Source organism: Tripterygium wilfordii, chromosome 12, assembly GCF_013401445.1.
Source record: "Tripterygium wilfordii isolate XIE 37 chromosome 12, ASM1340144v1, whole genome shotgun sequence".
Classification (NCBI taxonomy): Eukaryota; Viridiplantae; Streptophyta; class Magnoliopsida; order Celastrales; family Celastraceae; genus Tripterygium; species Tripterygium wilfordii.
The window spans coordinates 1528706-1548441 of NC_052243.1; the positions used below are offsets into that span (position 1 = coordinate 1528706).

The following is a 19736-nucleotide window of genomic DNA, read 5'->3' on the forward strand; positions in this document are numbered from 1 at the left end:
TTTTTAAAAAATTTGTAAGGTCATAAAAGTTAATATGAGAACGCTCACATGGGATAGGGAATTGTTTTTAATTATCTATTAATCAACATAATTGTCAATGGCCAAATTGCCGTTGAGGGACAGACCATCTGTCTACGTCTCCAAACAACCCTCAATTTTCTCCGTTTTCCGAAACACAGCATAACGATTATAACGCAGAATCAGATTTCGATAGGATCGAGTGAGTTCCTCTGTTGTTCCAAGTCAATATGGATGTTCCAACCTCATGGGACGCTTTGCGGAAGCAGGTGTGAATCCTCCTCCTCATCTGTTAACGTTCCGTTTTTGTTTTTGGTGTTTGATTTTTCTATTCGGCTGTCGATTTTGCGGTTGAAAGGAATGAGAATCTGTAATTTGTTTTCTTTTAATGTCCGATTTTGTGAGGTTCGTCAAGGGAATCGAAATATGCTGCGTTCATCGTTATTTTGGATGTAATATCGGTGTGTTCAATTGAGTGGATGTTTGAAGGCAGTGGGTAGGTGATGCAAATTGTAGGGTCGAGGTCTATCAGATTTTGATGCTGCCGAGGTGGTTTGTTTGGTTGCATCTTGAGAATGTGTGGGAGATCCAATGCTAATTGACATTAACTTATGCGCCGTGGCTGGATTTCAATTCTGCGAAGGCTATAATATAACTCACAGTCAGTCAACATGCCCTGATTTAAACATGTTATGCTTAGGTTGCAATGCAGCAACTTAATGTGGCAAAATCCTTGCTTGAGTTGACAAGTGCATATATGACTAATTGATTTAGAATTTAATTCGTATTTTAAGTTTTCTGCCAAACTAATTATCTGTTACCGGGATTGGTGTTTTAATTTTTGGCTGAAGGCGAGGAAACTTGAAGCTCAGTTGGATGAGCAGATAGTTTCCTATCGTAGATTGGTTTACATAAAGGTCTCTACAAAAGTTGATACTTCTGAGAATGATCTGGAGTCTGGGATAGACCGGCTACTGAAACAACTTCAACAAGTCAATGAACAAATGCAAGCCTGGGTTTCATCAGGTGGCTCAGAAATGGTTTCTCACACCTTGACTCGGCATCAAGAAATTCTTCAGGATCTGACGCAGGTAATATGTCTTTGTAAATAAGATTTTGCAGAATGCGTACTTCAACTATAGTTATATTGCATGTGTAGGCCTGAAAGTTAACTTTACATAAGATTTCAAAAAGATGTTTTTGGCCTTTTGGGTTACTTGATTGTCGTGGGTCGTGTGAAGCTCTTGCCTCTTGTGACTATACTTATATTGTAAGTGTGAGCTTGAACATTAACTTTGTATTGGATTTCACAAAGATTTGATGGAATTTTGGGTTGCTTCATTGAAGTTGGCCATGTGAGACACATGACACGACGTGCTACTCCCTGCTTCAAAATTCTTTTGCACTTTGAAAAAGTCTTCTGGGGCTAAAATATTTGATCGCACCCTTTATTTTTTGAGGAAGCTTTTTCCTTTTTTTCTTTTTAAATACTTTTCTTTAGCACTTAGTAAAGGGAAAGAGTGGTAAGGTTTTATAACTCCCGCTTCATTGATGCAAGTAGTAACATTAAAAAGAGTACAAATAGATTTTGATTGCTGAAAAATTGAAAACCTGATATTTTTTTTATTCTTCTAGATATCCGCAATATTTGGCTTCCTCTAAATGAGAGAACATTTTAGTTGGAGAGAGGTGCTTTGTAAGTTTCGCTGGAGTTCTTACTACCTCTAATCTCTCTCTCTCTCTCTCTCTCTGACTGCCCTTTCCTTTTCTTCCCTAACCCCCTCCCCCTTTTGTTCCTTCCCATGTGTATGTTTGCAAAAGTACTTTAGTTGTCTTTGTTGGTGCACATGTTGGTCTGTTATTGATATTTCTCATTTTCATTCAGTTAATGGCCGTCTTTGGATTTGGCCTTGTATGGTATACTCTCCCCTACCTCTTTTCATTGTTAAAAAGTGAGGAGAGAAGACAAAAGAATATTTCTATTGTCCCTGAATTTTCGAGGGGATTAAAATTGATGTGTTGGTCAATGAGAATGTGGATGGCAAATTTTTCTTTAAAACTTTGTTTGAATTTCAAACTCTTACTGAAAATTCTATTTTAAAATTTGAGGTTTAGTTTTATATTGAACCTTAATTACTCATAGCCCTTCAACACTTTGGGTTCATACCATCTAAGCCTTATCATCTGCATTCTTTTCCTGTTAACTTTAAGTGTAGTTTATATAGATATAGACTTCCAGATGACTTACTTTCTATTCATGACCGAAATGCAGGAATTTTATAGACTTCGCTCAAGCCTTAGAGCTAAGAAGGAACATGCTTCGCTTCTTGAAGATTTTAGGGAGTTTGATCGTACAAGATTAGACTTGGAAGATGGTGATGTTTCAGAAGAGCAAGGTCTTCTGAAGGAACATGCATCCATTAGCCGGAATACAGGACAGGTTTGTGACAAATAAAAATAGATCTTGTTCAGTTGCCAAAATGACTACCTCAATTTCATACTTCCAAATTCCAATAAGAATGAGGTTCAAATGGCTGGGAAGACAAATATAAAACAAAATTCTTCATATAACAAGCAGTTTTTTTTAAGTTACCGTAATTGTAATTTCCAGCAACATCCCTGTTTTCCTTTCAATGTCAAGTAGTAACTTATTGTGGGATGGTATTCAATCTTAGTTCGCGTTTACATCAGCATCAGTTGATTTATTTCCTGTTAGTTTGAGGTTGCCTTTTGATTTGTTGGAGCCTGCATATGGTTTAATGGAGTCACTGTGTTTCACTTGTATGATATCTCCTCTTTTGACTTTAGTTTTTCTGTTTTGTATATATGGGTGGCACTGGCACTGGCACCACCTTGGTGCCCTTCCATATAATTTTATTATTCAAAAGGAATTTTCCTCGATTAAAGAGCAGATAGAGAGAATGGTGGCTATCTCAGATGAAAACTGACAAATAATTAATTCTAATAGAAAGAGGATGATATCTTGCTCCCCCAAGTTGCCATAGCCAAAAACAAAAGAGCAGAGTTTGGGTTCTTATGCTGGATGTTGTTTGTTATGCTGTCGATAGAAATATGAAATGGAATTGCTTTCCAATACCTAAAATTTGCTGTATGTCATGCCAGAAACTGTTTGTCTCTATTTGTATAGTATCACTCCAGAAATGTGATTGATGCAGACAGTTTGGGATTCTTTTTGTCTGAATTTATGTTGACATTGCATCAATTTATAGGGTAATAAAAATTGGGGAATAAAATTCTATGCTTAAAAAGCAGCGTTTTGTGCTCTCTATGGAATTTCTCTGTTTTCTGGTATTGCAGATGGATACTGTGATATCCCAAGCTCACGCAACACTTGGCACGCTTGTACTTCAACGTTCAACATTTGGGGGCATAAATTCAAAGCTTAGCAATGTTAGCAGCCGCCTCCCATCGGTATGGAACTTGCTATCCCAGTTATTGATGTCTGAATATTTTCTCCATTGTCACACAAGTGATACTTTATCCCTTAGAACGCCCATGAGAAAAGAAATTTCTTTCTGCAGTCATGCTATTTTATGAACTTCAAACTGTGTGACAGTTAGTTGATTGTATTAATTGCTAACAAAACAATCCATCTCAATGAATTATAGCAATGACTTAAGACACACAGTGGTACATTTGTGAGCATATTACATCATATCTTAGCAGTAAGTGACTCAACACTACACGGTTCATTTGTGAATTGTGAGTCTATAAAGCATCATACCATAATAGTATTAAATGTATGTGCAATCATTTTAAGGACAAATAAGAACATGGTGGATGTTCTCAATTGCTTGGGCCGTTCCAATCCCCCCCACCCCCCGCTTGCTTCTCTGTCTGTGCTAATTGATTGACATCCTATTTTCACAAAACATGGTGCAGGTAAATCAAATTCTCTCAGCAATAAAGAGGAAAAAATCTATGGATACGATCATACTTTCCCTCGTTGCATCCGTGTGCACGTTTCTCATCTTCATATACTGGTTGACAAAGTGAGGATTTGATTTTGTTTGCCTGCAGATGATTAGCTGAAGTTGCCATATCCTTATCGTTACGCTTGTTGGTGCATTCAGCGAGGGGTATGGTGGCACATTCTTAGTAGGTGGTGTATAAATTTTTTTTTTCCCGCTGTAATCCCTTTTAAAGGTCCACACGAACTGACAATAGGCACATACTTTGTATCATTCATGAGGGGAGACCAAAAGTAAGATATTGATGTCACTGCCCTGAGTCCTGTGAGGGAATACCGTGCTCAATTCACTGCTTAAGCATAAATGATTTGGGAAGTTTCATATTTGCAGTCATATCAATGTATGCACCCTAATGCATTCCTAGTGTCAATTCTCACTGGGTCATGACAAGCCATTAAGGAAAGCATTGCATCTATTTTCTCCTCCTGAAGAAGCTTCAAAGATGTTCTTTACACTCTTGAGTAGCTGACATCATTCGTAAGACCAATTAGAAGTTAAGACTAGAGTTTTTTTGTATTGATATGCAAAAGAACATTAGCGATGGTTGGACTATCTCCGTAAGATAATTGTGGTTGCAGAATTAGCCTAAGCGATGGTTGGACTATCTCCGCAAGATGATTGTGGTTGTAGAATTAAAGCCTAAGGATGCTAAGCCATCCACTAAGTATAAAACGTGTAAGGCCAAGATCAATGGCTTGCTCGACCCTGAACAGGAAAGCATAGGCCTCCGCCGTGGTAGTGCCACAAGCTGCTGGGATCCTTTTGTAAGCAGATAGTAGGATTCGTCCACTATTGTCCTGGATCACTGCTCCCACATCAGCATAAGCATATGCCAAAATGCATCAAAATTAATCTTGAGATTGTTAGTTGACTCTAGAGTTCCTTAATCCATCATTGAGGAGTGGAATTTAATGTGGCTATAATGTAATTCTACATATGTTGGTTGTTTTCTCAAGTGTGATTTTCTTCCTTTTGAGAGAAAGAAATAGATAGAGAGAGAGAGAGTAGAAAAGATAAAAGAGTTTGACAAGAAATTGTGTGGAACCTCCACCTTTTTCAAGTGGGGGAAGTGTTGCATGTTCAAGTTGTGATTGATTGATGTGTAATTAAGCAAATTGAGTATGGGCTAGATATTGAGGGAGAAGTAGACAACTAGTCCATGACATTCTCTTGAAAGTGCTAGATATATTTAATCAAACAAGAAAAGGCTAAAACAGAGAGAGGAAGAAATCCACAAAGAGATTTTGGGGTGGGGGGGTCCAATTTGATTAGACAAAGGAAGCTAAACCCAACAGAGGAATCATTAATCATAATGGCCTAATGTGGGAGGCTTAATCAGCAATATTGACAAATAAAAAACAAGAAATTTCAAAAGCAATTATTCTCCTCTCCAATCTCCATCCATCAATCCTAGACTTCAGTTTCATTAATTTACTATTGTGTCATGAGTTGAACCTTATCTTACTTTAGGTGTATACATATAATTCATAATGTTACTTACATAGCATGCATACATACATACATATATTATTATTATATATGTATATATATAAGACAGCACTATGAAATTGGAAGTGTTGAAGAAGCACATTAGGAGGTCTCCAAATCAACTTACTCCATCTACTTGTCGGCCATTTGTCGCTGCTCTAAACAACGAAATATATACCTGTTGCCACGTGTCCTTTGTTCGTAGGATAATTGATTTCATTTTTGGAGGAGTGTCATTCCAAACTTTCCAACCCAAAATGAATGGGATTTAGAAGTTTCGTAATTTCTTGAATTTTATCATTCATATTTATATTTAATGATAGAGAAAAAGTCGGACAAAAATTATAAATGGAAAAATAAAACAAAAATGTAGTATGATGTGGTATAACTCCCAAGTTATTAGATTGAAATTGTAAACTCTATAATTTCAAAATATTTACGAAACACCCATATCCAAATGAAAGGACATATCTTGTGTTCTTATGAATAGATATGCTAAAATAGTTGCATATATATATAATAAAATAATTTGTTATGTATACAATAAAATAATTTGGATAGGTAATTATAAACGTAAATATTTTATTGATATATTAGGAGATTATATTTATGTGTTTACTTATTCATTAATTGCTTTGAAGTAATGTTTGTCCCTACATAATTAAAATTAATCATATGATATGTTGTATATTTAACTATTTAAGTGCAAAACCTCCACCACCTTTGCCCCTTTTTTAATACAAACAACATATGGGAATGGGACACAAATCAATTGTGCATTTCACCTACGTTAATTATTAGTTTTTACAAAACTTACAGTTTAGTTTTCACTTTCTCACCAAATCAAGGTAAAAAAAAAAAAAAACCCCCCATAAAGAATTGATTCTACATATATATAAAGATAGTTCATACTAATCCATCGAATGTCAAAGGCTTGTTTGCTAAGTGAACGTGAAAGACAAAAAAATAGCATGAAAAGTGAAAACTCTCACTTTCCAAGGATGTGATTGCAGAGAAACTAAACTCCCACTGTATGCCATGCCTCCAATGTCTATTCAATTGTGGAAGCCTACCTAACATATGTATACATACATACATACATATATGTATATACAACCAGCGCGTTTGGGGGGACAACTTCGGAAGACAATTTATGGTTCTTTGACCATATATTATTAAGCGACAGCAAACCATTTTTGGACCCAAATATCGAGATAATTTTATGAAAATAATGTGACACTTCTCAAATTGTTCAACATGGGACCATTTTAAGACAATTTTGGTTCACATTCACTTTTGTTCTTCATTCTACCGTTCTTTATTAATGATATTCCAAAACTATGCCAGCTCGCTCTTCTTCTCTCACTGCTGCCGCTGGGCCTTCGTCCTCCATGCTTTCCAGTTTCTCTCACAATTTTTTTTTTGAAGAAAACAGCAGAGACATGGCTTTCGAAGAGTGAGAACATGTCATTTTATTTTATTAATTAAAAATGCTTTTATTAATATTATAAATTTTTTTTTTTTTATTTTTTATTTTAATTTGTTACAAGTTAAAAGTATAATACCCCTGCACGTAATTTGTCACGACAATTTTTACACTATATATGCTACATGCAAAAGTATAATCAAACACTCTCAGCATTTCAATAACCATATATACGACCATTTATTATTTACAATATATGTTTTGTCTACCAAACGGATCCACGACAAATTCAATTGTGTCCACCTAAAGAAGCTAATCATTCTACTTTTTGAACATTTGTGTTCTCTAATAGTGGCTAATGGCTATTGCTGTGCATGTCGATATACATACATATTTGGTCCTTTTATCAGTAGGTATGTGTTCCTTTAATCCACGACAATAATACTATTTGTTATAATCCAAGGAAGGCAGAGTGAAAAATCCAAATGTAATATAGTTTGTCTATGGTGTGTGTGTATATATAGACACACATACACTGTGCAAATGTTTATATATAAATACCATATATTCCTTCTCCAATAGTGGTGTCTTTATTTTTATCTAAAATAAGGACATTTACTTTTAACCCATTGGATCTAACCAAATGACAGAGATTAAAACTGAATTATACTACTCTAAACTCTAAACTTTAAAATTTAAATCATAAACCTTAAATCTTAAACCCTAAATTCCTAAACCCTGACCTCTAAATCTTAAATCGACTTTAATTTCAGCTATTCAATCAGATCCAATGACCTAAAAACAAAGGTATTTACTTTAACTAAAATAAGGACATTCTTACTAAAGAATTCTTATATATACACCCATACACCTAAATAAGTTTCAAAGTTGACTTATGCAAGTTTAGGAGTCTCATATATATATATATATAGAGGGATATTGATGTGTACTTGAGTAGAATATAGTGGGTGCATGTATAAATTTGTGAGATGACTCATATCCACTAAATCATAGCGACTTGACAATTCTTAATTGCATAGAATAATTTAATAACTTGAATCACATTATAGCCTATGATGAGTGTTTTAATTAATGAATTAATTTCAGTATTTTTTAATTAGTTTTCTTTGGACGAGAAAAATCAATTGAAGAGTATTGATTACATTAAGCGCACTGCCAATTTCAATGGCTATTAATTCAATAAAAAATAAATCACTCATTTTGATAAGATATATATAATTATTTACAACCATGATTTCTTCATAACTGGTCCAATAAGGCTTTAATCATATGATTTTTGATCAATATCAGATGTCCAAAGGACGGACAAGCTTATATATATGGTATCGTTCTCGATCGGTTAGATAAAGAAATTAATGTTTTGTGAAAATAATTCCTTTATGTACAAAATTGTCTTTTTCATTATTATTTTTTTTCAATGTAGCATTGTTTCAAGAGGACCAAACCCTAAAATGACAAGAAATGTAAAAAGGGACAAGAGTGCAAAGACAGAAAAGTTAGATATAACATGCAATGGGGTACATGTAAGAAAAAAGATGTACATAGTTTTAGGGTTTTCAATCAATACCCCTTTTTGAGTTTCAATCTCTCAAATCACTTTCTTTTTCAAAAAAACGTGTCAACAATGTATATATTAATTAGTAAAAGACTTTGAAATATAACTATAGAGAAATAGTAGAACATATATATATAAAGTATTTATATTTACCATATAAATATTAACATTTCACCTTAACTTGCTATTAAACCCAATTATTCTCTTCATCACAAGAAAATTCAACCCCCACCCGCTCCTTCCCTCTCATGGAGTCTTCAAGAGTAGTAGTACTATTAGAGCCAAGTCTCTCTGAAACTTCAACCATCAATCAACAACAAGAGGTGCAAGAAGATATTCATGACCATCATCATGAAATAGCACACAAAGAAGGCGCAAATCATCATGAGCTTGTATTGGATCTTAGCCTCTCTAACAAGGATGATTCTTCCAATCAAGGGTCTTCTTCAAAGCTTGAAATTGAACTCAATCTCATCAATTCAATCAAGACAAGTATTCCTCCTCCTCCTCCTCCTCCTCCATCGGATGATCAAGCCGAGCCGCGAATCTTCTCATGCAACTATTGTCAAAGGAAATTCTATAGCTCACAAGCACTTGGAGGGCACCAAAATGCACATAAGAGAGAGAGAACACTAGCCAAAAGAGGGCAAAGACTTGTTGGTGGTGGTGGTGGTGGCGCATATTCTAGCATGTCTTCTTTGCCTTTGCATGGATCATTCAATAGATCACTTGGTCTAAAAGTTCACTCTTTGATCCACAAGCCCTCCAATTCTTTGTCATCAAGTAGTACTATTGGTTTTCAAGGGCAAATAAGTGGATGGTCTAGGCAACAAATTGATCAACAACCAGCAATTGGAAGGCTTACTATGGAGAATTTTAATGTTGGATCATCATCAACAATTAAAGGGGCTGCAAGATTCGAAAACTCTCGGCCATTTTCGCCGGCCGGTGAAGGGGTTGGGGGATACCGGTGGGATGGTCTTGGCCACTTGAAGACCAAGAAAGATGAGATGCAGAAGCTTGACTTGTCCTTGAAGCTCTAGTTCCTTTTCTTCCTTCTTTTTTAAGTTAAATTTTTGTCTTCTTTGAATTTTTGGGTTTTGATTGTTCTAGATTTTTAACTGTTTTTTTTTAACTATTTGATGTTGGATTCTTGTAAATTCTCTTTTTGGAATAGAAGACTAAGAAAGATTTCAAGTTCAAGATTTTTGTATTAATGGATTTATCTATTACAATATTGAATTTTGATAATTAGCTGCATGCATCTTTCCATCCCAAACCTTCCCAGAATTAGCAATGGCAACACAAACTTCATTGATGGGTTAATTGACATTTTTTTTTAAAATATTTAACTTCAAGTTGCTTTTATGTTAATCCAATGGATTGTTAACTGAGTCACCTCTCGTTGGTTTACGTAAATTGCTTTGAAATCACAATCGTTCAAAATTGAAAATACAAACAACAAATAATATGACATGGGTATCATGTGATTAGTATGTTAAGTTCACTTAAGTTGATTTTGGGTACTTTGATGATTAAATATGCTTAGTCTCAACCTAATTTAGTGATGTGGTGGGTGTAATTAACATTTGGATTTTGGAAGGTTGTGGGTGTCAAGTCATGTTGTTATATACACAAATATTAGATGGTTGTGATTGTTTTGTTTTTGAGTGACACCATCTTTTGACCCACCATCAGTTGTAGAAATAGACGCTCTCTATTTGGGAGGGAGTCTGTGTGGGTGGGTTAGGAGTTGTAAAATTTTATCCGATTTGAATGATCGAATTTGTTTGATCCGAATTAAATCAAATTTGAATATAAGTTATATGTTCAAAATTTGGATTCAAACACAAAATTTTTATCCAGTTTAAATTTGGGTTTGGATCCAAACATATAAATCTTGTATGATTTATTAATTTGAACTCTAATCTATATTAGATTATTATCCAATTTATTTACTGAGAATGAGAGAGGGTGTTGGGGCAATCAAAGGGGGTCATTCAAGGAAATGGAAAGAGGTTGGTGTGGAAAGTAAGGGCACATAATGACCCTCCTCACAGCTATGCTATCACATCATTATTTTTTTGTTTTTATATGATATTATATAATTAAAGGGTATATAAATCTTGATTTGCTTTGATCTCTTACCTAAGATAGATATCTTTAAGTGGGGTCCCAAATTAGCACCCTGATGTCTACAATCTTGATCACATTAATCATGGTTTAGAACACAAAATTGCCTAGAATCAAGTTACAAAGTAACAGAAAAATCTTGTAATCATGATAGTTAATTATCATATTACTAGGTGACAACATTGTCACAATACCAAGTCTTGATCATATAGATTGGGACATCTGGGCTTTTGACATGTGTTAAAAGTGGGTTGGCTAGTCTATTTTCTTTTAGGTTGGATTGCCTTTATCCTAGTCATTTTGCCATTAAAGTATACACAACTTATTGAGTTTGCCTCTAATTCAAGAAACACTTGTCAAAAAATTAAACACAAGTTGCGGAGCAATCATTCTGCTAAGTTAAGGTGGAAGATGAGAAAAAAAAGATTTTGTAATAATTAATTATTAAAGAATAGATTGTTTGTCTTAAATCAAATTAAATATTAGGATATGGATCTTCTCAAAGATCTAATGAAGACTGTGTTTGTCTCTCTCACAGAAAAAGAAATACAACAATTCAAAGTGTACACTGTAGTATAATACATCAAGTCAAGTGTATAGTTCTACTGCTTTGCTAATATTAATAAAAAAACAGAAGGATTTTAACTTTGCGGTGCAGCCCTCTGGTCGCCTTGCCCTTCTCTTTGTTTCTCCGAGTTTAGGGTTTTTTCAGACCTGTGTATCCGCACCCGTGGGAGTTTTCCTACACGGGATCAGGACACTTCGCTAGCATTTTGTCATTGCTGATACTTAAAATTGAATGTTTGGTTCTTCCTTGCATTTTCATTATAATTATATGTGAAAAGCTTTGACATAGAATTGGCAATTGTTGCCTATTACAATGTTGAGATCTGAAATGCACTTATGATGAACATTGCAGTGAAAAAAAATGCTGGAAGGGCCAAATATAATAAGCCAAGGGAAAGACATAAATTTCCAGTAACTTTGATGGAGAACTCCCAGACCCAGCATGCCAACTCTTGCTGCCTGACACTAGCACCGGCCAGAGAAGTTTGCAACTAACCATATTGGTGTATTAGCAACCTCCCTCCAAGACTTTATAAAGTGCAAAGAGCCTCCCCTATCTACCAGCAGCCTAAGCCCCTTCTTGCAGTCAAAAAATTGCAAATCCAAGGTTGGACAATGGGGCAGAAAAGGCCTAACGCTTTGCTCCTAAGACAGACATGCATACGTCTGATAAAACAAGCTCTACATCTCTTATTGCATTGGTATCATGAGAAAGACCTTCGCTCTGGAATTTTATTCTTCCGATTCTGCTAGAAGGCATCCAGTTGAGGCGATAATCCACTTACCAACCAAGGCCGGGAATAAGTTCTTCGGATTTCTGATCTACTTGCTATTTCTTGATTCAACTGTTTCAGGATGCTTCCTTTCAACACCATTATTCTGATTTTTGGTTGTGCTGTCACACAATTGTTTATTTGCTTCAACTGCAATTTCCTTTACGACCTCCTCTAATTTATCCAGTCTTACTTTCACCTCCAGAAGCTTCGAATCAGACCTATCTTCTGCTTCTTTAGTGGCATTTAACTCCATCTCTTTAGCTTTCTCCTCCTCTTCCTTCTTTTTCTTCTCAAGCTCCTAACATCATAAATTTGAGTCAAATAAGAACAACTTAGGATGATTGTGATGGAAATGAAAACCCTCCATTGTGTTTCTTGGAGCATATAAAAAAGAACAAATACATAGTATAAGGTACATTATACAAAGAGCAACCTCGAAACAGACAAATGAAGAAGCAAGAAAAACTCTAGACATCCTTGACAAGAGGAACGCTGTTACATAGGCATTAAGGTTAACCCGACAACGAAGAAACCTATCGAGCCCAAATGACTGATTATTCCCCAATGAAATCACTGTCTAATCAACTCTCCATCAAATCCAATACCAGAATCAAATATCAATCCAGTCCCAAAAGTAACGTCAAATCTACGGTAAATGTATGTAGGTAGTTTTTCACAAAATTAAGAATGAAGTAGTCTAATACTGATACATATAGACAATTGGTCGTCAATACAAACGACTAATGAGGAATGCATAATAAAAATACGTAGAAGGAAATTTTGGTTACCACATCCATTTTCTTCGCCTCATGTCGAGCATATTGTGCCACCAAATATACAGCTGTCATAAGAAAATTTTCATTTAGATAGCTATGCCAAACCAGAGAGGTTTCAAGTTGAAAGGTGGCATATGTTAGAGTGGTTAATTGAAATACCAAATGAAGGCAGACAGGCAAAGAATAGCTGCACCAAATGGAAATCAATCCTGAAAAAGTGTAGAGATATATGAAGCAAATCCAATGGCCAAAATTAAGATACAAATAATTTAAAGGAGGAGACAACTATCATCGAATCAGAAGGCACTTCTCCGGGAAACATTTTAAAAAGCCATGATGCTTATCTCTTTCGAATGATAGCTATCATTAATTCTAACAGAAGGAATACTCAGAGCAATTATCCATGTTAAGGAATCCATAAAACCAGTACGTGCATGACTTATGATCCAAAGCATAAGCAGCAGGACATAAATATTTCAAGTATATAAGATGAAGAAGAGAGTTACGAACTAATCCTTGATAATTTATTTCTATGAATGTAGGTGTGCCAGGGATGTAGGTGTAAAAATCCCTGGCACATAGTATGGAAATGCTACAACTGCCCAATTATATTCAGTCTCTAACACATTATGGGAGCAAGTAAACATCTGTCAGTCTTTCTACAGTCCAAAAATACAAATTAAGTTTCATATCTTTCTCCTTTTATTGTTCAAAAAAAAACCCACATATTTCTTTAGTAGCATTCTTGATATTGACTTATTTAGTCTCTTGATGATCATTAAGACATTAACAATAAGAATCAAAAGCATCAGCATTCACTATCAACAAGGAGTCACTCAATGATCCACAACTACTTCAAGGCAAAGGTGTTCGACAAAAAAACCTGAGAGAACCAGCAGAGAATCATTTTTATACTCATCACTGAATTACAAAATTAAAGTTCAAATAAAGGAATAAATGCAACATACATTACCCAAATTTCGTTTTCTTAGGTGGGCCGGTAAAAAGAATCTTGGATGCAGTCATAAAATCGAGCTTGTCCAGCTGCTTATACGCTTGACTGTAACTGCTCACGTTGGGATCACGCTTGTCGTTATTGCTTTTGTTGTTGGTGATGGTGGGGGTGTTGCAGAATGGCCTGCCCTGAGGAGACTTCAATCGAGTTGATAGTTTAGCAACTAGGTCTCTGGCGCGAAGCGCCATTTTCAATTTTCTTTACATTATAAGAGGCGACCCATGTTGGATACGGAGGAGTGGAGGACGGCAAACACGATGCTGGATGCAAAGGGAGGGATGTTTCGGGTAGAAATTGGAACAGGTTACCGGTTGAAAATGTAAATAAGAGCTAACGAACCATAGAGCTTGATAGTTGACCCGATAAAAACATTGACATCTATTCAGAGAAACAAACAATCTATCATTTAGGTTTTTATTTAATATAATCATATCATCATATGGCCTGAAAACTTTAATGAAAACACCAAACAACTCCTAATTAATTAACATTCAGTATTAAAGCAAAAACAGAAAAGACATGCATGCTGCACAGTGCACATAGCTTCGAATGTAGAAAGTTGGTGGACCGAAATGAAAAAAGCGCAAATCCTTATCCACTTTGCCTGCAAGAGCTTCATATGCTCCTCCAAAAGCTTACATAACATATGCCTAAAACTAATTTTAATTTTACAACTATTTCAATCTTTTTCTAAACTTATCTTCAGATCAGTTTTGGAATTCAATTGTTTCATGGTGAATTTTGGAAGCAGATTGCTGCAATACATGTGAAAAGAATGAATGAAAACTCTAGGCAACAGTGACAAAAATAAGTAGTCGACAATGAATAAGCATCAATAGTTCAAGACATCAACATGCGGCCGCACAGGGATATCACTTGGGTATATAAACACATAACCAAACCATTAAACTTGTTGCCAAAAAGATTAATATTAAAGTAAAAATTCAATGACGAACTAAAAAGGTGTAATGAATGATTAATGCATCAAACACGGAAGTGAATCAAATACAAATCAAGGCTTGAACGATTTTATTATAATTCAAATACAAATCAGGGCCTGAATGCTTAACGGAAAACAAACATTGGTGCATTCCCAATACCTAAAAGAGCAGAGACAGAGAGCAAGGAGCTATTCGGTGGACGGCGATGTGGCTGTGTACGGCTTTCCGCGGTCGAAAATTCGACCAGAAGCAGAGAGCGAGAGAGGGAGAGAGGCGTGCGGCTGTGTGCGAGAGAGCGAGACAGATCGATGTCCGATTTCGAGCAGAGGGAAATCGATTCCCGATTTTGACCGGAGGGAGAGAGCAGGAACGGAGAGGGTTCAACGGCATTTTACGTAGTATGTAATGGGCCTAAGACCCCGGCTGTTTGAGGCTTTTAGCCTTCGAGGGCCCAACGTGTGGTTAACTGCAGCCCAAAATATGCACAAATTACAATTCTGTACGTATCTGTTATTATTAATTGCCAAACATGCATATCTATAATTAATATTTTTCTAAAATATATTTTCCTACATGCATTAAAATTTCATTTGAACCACATATTCACGAATCATAATTCATATGGCCTAATAATATAATCTTTATTATATGCATGCTTGCATTTAATTTGAAATTATGGTAATAAATGCACAAAAATTGTTTTGGAGTAACAAGGTAAACTTCTATAAATAAAAAATATTGTTGCACAAAAAACATATATATACACCATAGAGATCGATCGGCAGAACTTTTGAGATAGGAATGAAAGGTAGACTTATAAAGAAGAAGAAGAAGAAGAAGAAGAAGAAAAGATGAATGATGTGGTTATTGAGATGGGAATGGAAGGTATGTTATATATAACATGCATGTTCAATATAGTTTTCATGGAAATATATACAGCATAATTTTTTTTAAAAAATATAATATTTGCTTAATTTGGGTTGCTAATTAGCTATTTATCAACTATTGCTAATAGTTCATGCATGCGTGTGTAATTTTTATTTTTATTTTTATTTTTATTTTTTGTGTGTAGGCAGAGGAGGACTGGAGCCGGTGTACCTGAATGTTTATGATTTGTATAGGTTTCCAGTTGGAGTTTACCACTCCAGTGTAGAAGGTTTGTTTCTGCATCCTCCTGACTATTTAATTTATCTTGATATATACAGTTATGATATGAATCACATCAATTGATATCTCAGTTACCTTAACTTTAGATCGAGTTGTATGCATAGGGTTTTATGCATCATGTTGAATATGTATAGCCCAAGAATTCACTCAAATCCTATACATATTCTAACTCAACAGCTGAGATAACTGGGATCTTTATCATTTTCGATTTTGATATTGTGTAAAGTTCGGATATTTAGATTGTCACACTCTTCTCAATTCCTAAAACAATCTCTCCACATATCATGCATGTGAGGGTTAGATCAACGTACATTATGGTATGTTCTCGAATCTGCCCACTGCGAGAGTTGTTTACGTTTACTCTTCTCAATGGTGTAAATAATGATGTGTGTTTATATGGTGTTTGGCAGTTCATGGTGTTGAATATGTATTTGGATCAGTCGGAGTGTACACTGCAGAGCCAAAACAGTGTCCTGGATTTAAGTATAAGATGTCAATATTTATAGGAGAAACAGACATGAGACCTGCAGAGGTGAATGAAGTAATAATATCTCAAGTGTTGAAAGAGAAATACAGAGGAGAAAACTACAATGTCATCACTAACAACTGCAACAACTTCTCCGATGATGTTTGTGTTCATTTGACTGGCAAACATATCCCCAATTGGGTTAATAATGTAGCCAGAATTGGTAATTTATTTTGTAAAAATTGGTCATAATTAATTATTCTTTCTTTTTTTTTTCTTCAATATATTGCATGTGAAGTGTTTATTCTTTTCAATACATATTATCGATCGCATCAAATCTACAAAAGCCTTGATTTAAGCTCACTCAACTTTTGCATTTTACATTGTGTTTGATGTTTGTCTCTATTATTTGCGTTTTTAGAGACCTCTTATAACTACTTAGAAAATAATCTAATGATTAAAGGCAAACCGTATAAAATCAAAAGGCATTGAGTTTTTACTGGGAGCAATACCCATATTAGCCATCCGTTGAATTTTGATCCAATTTAACTTGTCGTCAAATGAAAAACTTCCGTACATCTTGGTCTAACGACCCAATTTGTATAGTGTGCTTCTCTATTAAAAAAACGTTTATCATGTTTTGGTTTATATTTATCCATACAAAAGATCATCATTATTGGGTCATGGGCCCACATCCTTTTCTCCAAATGATACTATTAATTTATTGACTTCTTGTTTTTTTTTTTGACTGGTATTTATTGACTTGTTAAAGGAACTAACTTTGTCACCCAACTTCTTCCAGTCAAGTGATCAACTCGAAATTAAAGAAATATTCATTTTGGAAAATTAGATCCAATATATATATATAAATTCTCAAGTACACAAAAAAGTGTCTCACGTTATTGAAATTGAAATAAAGAGCAAAATGGAATGCAATAATGATCTATGTGGTAATCAACTTCTTTAATAATCTAATCGTGCTGGGAATTATTAAGTCTTTGGCCTAGTACCCAAACTTTCCATGTTAAGACATATACCTCAAAAGTGGTTAATTGTGGGTCCAATTATATATATATATATATACATAAATTATTTTATGCGCACTTAAAATACGCACTACTTTTTAATGGTATAGATGAGTGAAATAACAAACGAGAATCATTATTTTGGATCCCATATGTTTCAAATCAATGTTAAAAACATAAAATATATATTTTAAGTGTGCAAATTAGGTACGCATAAGATAATTCATGTGTATATCTATGCTAGAGCATTATTATAAACCAACTACCACTACATGTTAAAACCTAAAATTTTGTAATTTTTTCGCGCAATTAAGCTAAGCTCCCGACTAGTTACACTAAAAGATTGAGAATCTCTAGGTTCTACCTACTTCTTTTTCCCCTCTAATTGAGATTAGAGAGGTAATCGGTCTCTTGTGTATGGGTCCCACCATCATTCTTTGCACCTAATCTATTGACTATTACTTCCCTTTTCAAGTTACAAAGATGACCGTCGTACAGTGTGACAGTGCACACTTATATAAATCAGCAAATCAGTGATCATAGTTATATATAATATGATCCACCCACCGTTCACCATAAATAATGGATTAATGGTTGTGTGCGTTGCTTTGTTCCATAAAAGAATTTTTGTTTACACCCGAGTCATTAGTTGAAGTGGTAAAAATGATCAAGGTTCGAATCTCCCCTCCCAATTTCAAAAAATATATATTTACTTTTTAAAAATTCTACAACAAGATAGTTTTGTAAATTCAGAGAAATTCAAGTGTATTAATCCGCAAAAACTCCAGGATTTGTTAAAATAAATAAATGATGATGTGGAAGTCACATCTCTTTATGTGCATAATTAGAATATTAACGATTAGGATCCCTATCAGCATTGGACCGCAAATTCTAATATTAAAAAAATTAGCGAGGAATCGGACTAGGACATGAAGGGCCCACCAAACAATTCCCAATCCACTGTTAAGAAGAATAGAAACTATATTATAAAAAACATAATGGGGGATGGAACAGAAGATTCTCATTCTTTTTCAACCAAAATTTCAAAAACTTGGAACACTTTCAAAATTATTTTTATTTGCTTTAAATAATTGAATTATTAAAGAGAGAACCAAGAGAAAGATAGAATTCAAATAGGTTGAAAAGGACGCGACTCCGGTATCATATGACATGATATGATATGATAAATACTTGTTGTATGAGGTTTTGCAGAGACAATGTTGTTGTGTTCAAAAAACTGGTGCAATAACGACGTCGACGGCCAAAAGAAGAACCCAAAGTCGGTGCCGGTGTACCTGAATGTCTACGATCTGACTCCAGCCAATGTCTATGCATATTGGCTTGGTCTTGGAGTTTATCACTCCGGTGTTCAAGGTTCGTGCTTTAATTAATGAACACTTCTCAGTTTGAGATTTCCTTTTCTGGGTCAATTCAGAATCAGATCTACATTAATGGGTCTCGATTAGATCTGGGAAAGTCGGAGTTTTCATTTCTGGGTTTTGATTTATCTGGTGTTTGCAGTTCATGGTGTTGAGTATGCATTCGGAGCTCATGAGTATCCATCAACTGGAATCTTTGAAGCAGAACCAAAACAGTGTGATGGGTTTACATTTAGGAAGGCGATTTTGATTGGGAAAACAGAGATGGGGACTGCACAGGTGAAGGCAGTAATGGAGGAGCTAGCAGAGAAATATAAAGGAAATTCATATAATTTGATTACTAAGAACTGCAATCACTTCTGCAATGATGCTTGTGTCAGGTTGACAGGCAATTCAATCCCAAGCTGGGTTAATCGCCTTGCCAGAATTGGTAAGGATCACATCCTTATATATATAGAATTTCTATGCTGTATATATAGGTTCTTATTGATGTTTCATTATATATAGGATTTCTCTGCAACTGTGTTCTTCCTGCAACTTTGAATGCGACTAAAGTTCCTCAACACAGAATGGAAAATAAGCCTCGTGAAGGAGAGATTAAGAAACTGACCAGTGGATCCAACAGATTCACTTCTTCTAATTCCTCATCTTCGTCGTCATCATCTCCTGCTCAAACTCGCGGTCGAAGTAGAAGCAGACGACGTGCTGTTCCACAGTCTTCACCGTTGATTATTGGTTCTTCATCATCTTGATGATCCAAGTTTGGAGATCCAATTTTCGATTTTTTTTTCTGGAAATCCTTGATTAAAATTTTTATTCTAATTTTTTTGTCACTCCATTAGTACTAATCACGACATGTTTGAATCTTTTTGTACTTTGACCCAACTTGCCGTCAAGAGAAAAATTATGTGCATGTAAATTTTGACTCACCTTATCGTCAACGAGAATTAGATCCACATCGGATGGTCACTTTAGATCCACATAAGATGAT

At 35.0% G+C, this 19736-nt stretch overlaps 4 protein-coding genes across 4 annotated transcripts; 3 read left to right on the plus strand and 1 right to left on the minus strand.

Moving 5' to 3' along the window:
* The first annotated feature begins 100 nt into the window (after positions 1-100).
* LOC120011542 (Golgi SNAP receptor complex member 1-1-like) lies at positions 101-4343 on the plus strand. Its single transcript, XM_038862682.1, has 5 exons — positions 101-287; positions 870-1109; positions 2291-2458; positions 3337-3450; positions 3922-4343. Exons 1-5 carry the CDS (start codon positions 249-251, stop codon positions 4033-4035), a joined length of 675 nt encoding a protein of 224 aa, XP_038718610.1. The 5' UTR covers positions 101-248; the 3' UTR covers positions 4036-4343.
* A 4341-nt stretch (positions 4344-8684) lies between these two features.
* Positions 8685-9703, plus strand: LOC120011150 (zinc finger protein 1-like). The gene has a single exon (XM_038862214.1). It carries the CDS (start codon positions 8749-8751, stop codon positions 9541-9543), a length of 795 nt encoding a protein of 264 aa, XP_038718142.1. The 5' UTR covers positions 8685-8748; the 3' UTR covers positions 9544-9703.
* A 1719-nt stretch (positions 9704-11422) lies between these two features.
* LOC120010175 lies at positions 11423-15081 on the minus strand. The gene is made up of 5 exons (XM_038860891.1): positions 14868-15081; positions 13726-14145; positions 12912-12961; positions 12765-12817; positions 11423-12274 (listed from the first exon to the last, which is right to left on the minus strand). The coding sequence occupies exons 2-5, from the start codon at positions 13953-13955 to the stop codon at positions 12023-12025; spliced, it is 585 nt and encodes a 194-aa protein (XP_038716819.1). The 5' UTR covers positions 13956-14145; positions 14868-15081; the 3' UTR covers positions 11423-12022.
* Positions 15082-18487: 3406 nt separating this feature from the next.
* On the plus strand, positions 18488-19662 carry LOC120011332 (deSI-like protein At4g17486). Its single transcript, XM_038862424.1, has 3 exons — positions 18488-18740; positions 18888-19175; positions 19253-19662. The coding sequence occupies exons 1-3, from the start codon at positions 18584-18586 to the stop codon at positions 19495-19497; spliced, it is 690 nt and encodes a 229-aa protein (XP_038718352.1). The 5' UTR covers positions 18488-18583; the 3' UTR covers positions 19498-19662.
* The last annotated feature ends 74 nt before the right edge of the window (positions 19663-19736 follow it).

Bases quoted from the DNA above. Each gene is read 5' to 3' on its own strand.
- LOC120011332 (XM_038862424.1), top strand. From the start codon at position 18,584: ATGTTGTTGTGTTCAAAAAACTGGTGCAATAACGACGTCGACGGCCAA. The intron at 18,741-18,887 runs GTTCGTGCTTTA...TGGTGTTTGCAG, and splicing joins TTATCACTCCGGTGTTCAAG to TTCATGGTGTTGAGTATGCA. The intron at 19,176-19,252 runs GTAAGGATCACA...CATTATATATAG, and splicing joins TAATCGCCTTGCCAGAATTG to GATTTCTCTGCAACTGTGTT.
- LOC120010175 (XM_038860891.1), bottom strand. From the start codon at position 13,955: ATGGCGCTTCGCGCCAGAGACCTAGTTGCTAAACTATCAACTCGATTG. The intron at 12,962-13,725 runs GTAATGTATGTT...ACACTTTTTCAG, and splicing joins CCTAAGAAAACGAAATTTGG to GATTGATTTCCATTTGGTGC. The intron at 12,275-12,764 runs GTAACCAAAATT...TTATGATGTTAG, and splicing joins AGGCGAAGAAAATGGATGTG to GAGCTTGAGAAGAAAAAGAA.
- LOC120011542 (XM_038862682.1), top strand. From the start codon at position 249: ATGGATGTTCCAACCTCATGGGACGCTTTGCGGAAGCAG. The intron at 288-869 runs GTGTGAATCCTC...TTTTGGCTGAAG, and splicing joins GGGACGCTTTGCGGAAGCAG to GCGAGGAAACTTGAAGCTCA. The intron at 3,451-3,921 runs GTATGGAACTTG...AACATGGTGCAG, and splicing joins TTAGCAGCCGCCTCCCATCG to GTAAATCAAATTCTCTCAGC.
- LOC120011150 (XM_038862214.1), top strand. From the start codon at position 8,749: ATGGAGTCTTCAAGAGTAGTAGTACTATTAGAGCCAAGTCTCTCTGAA.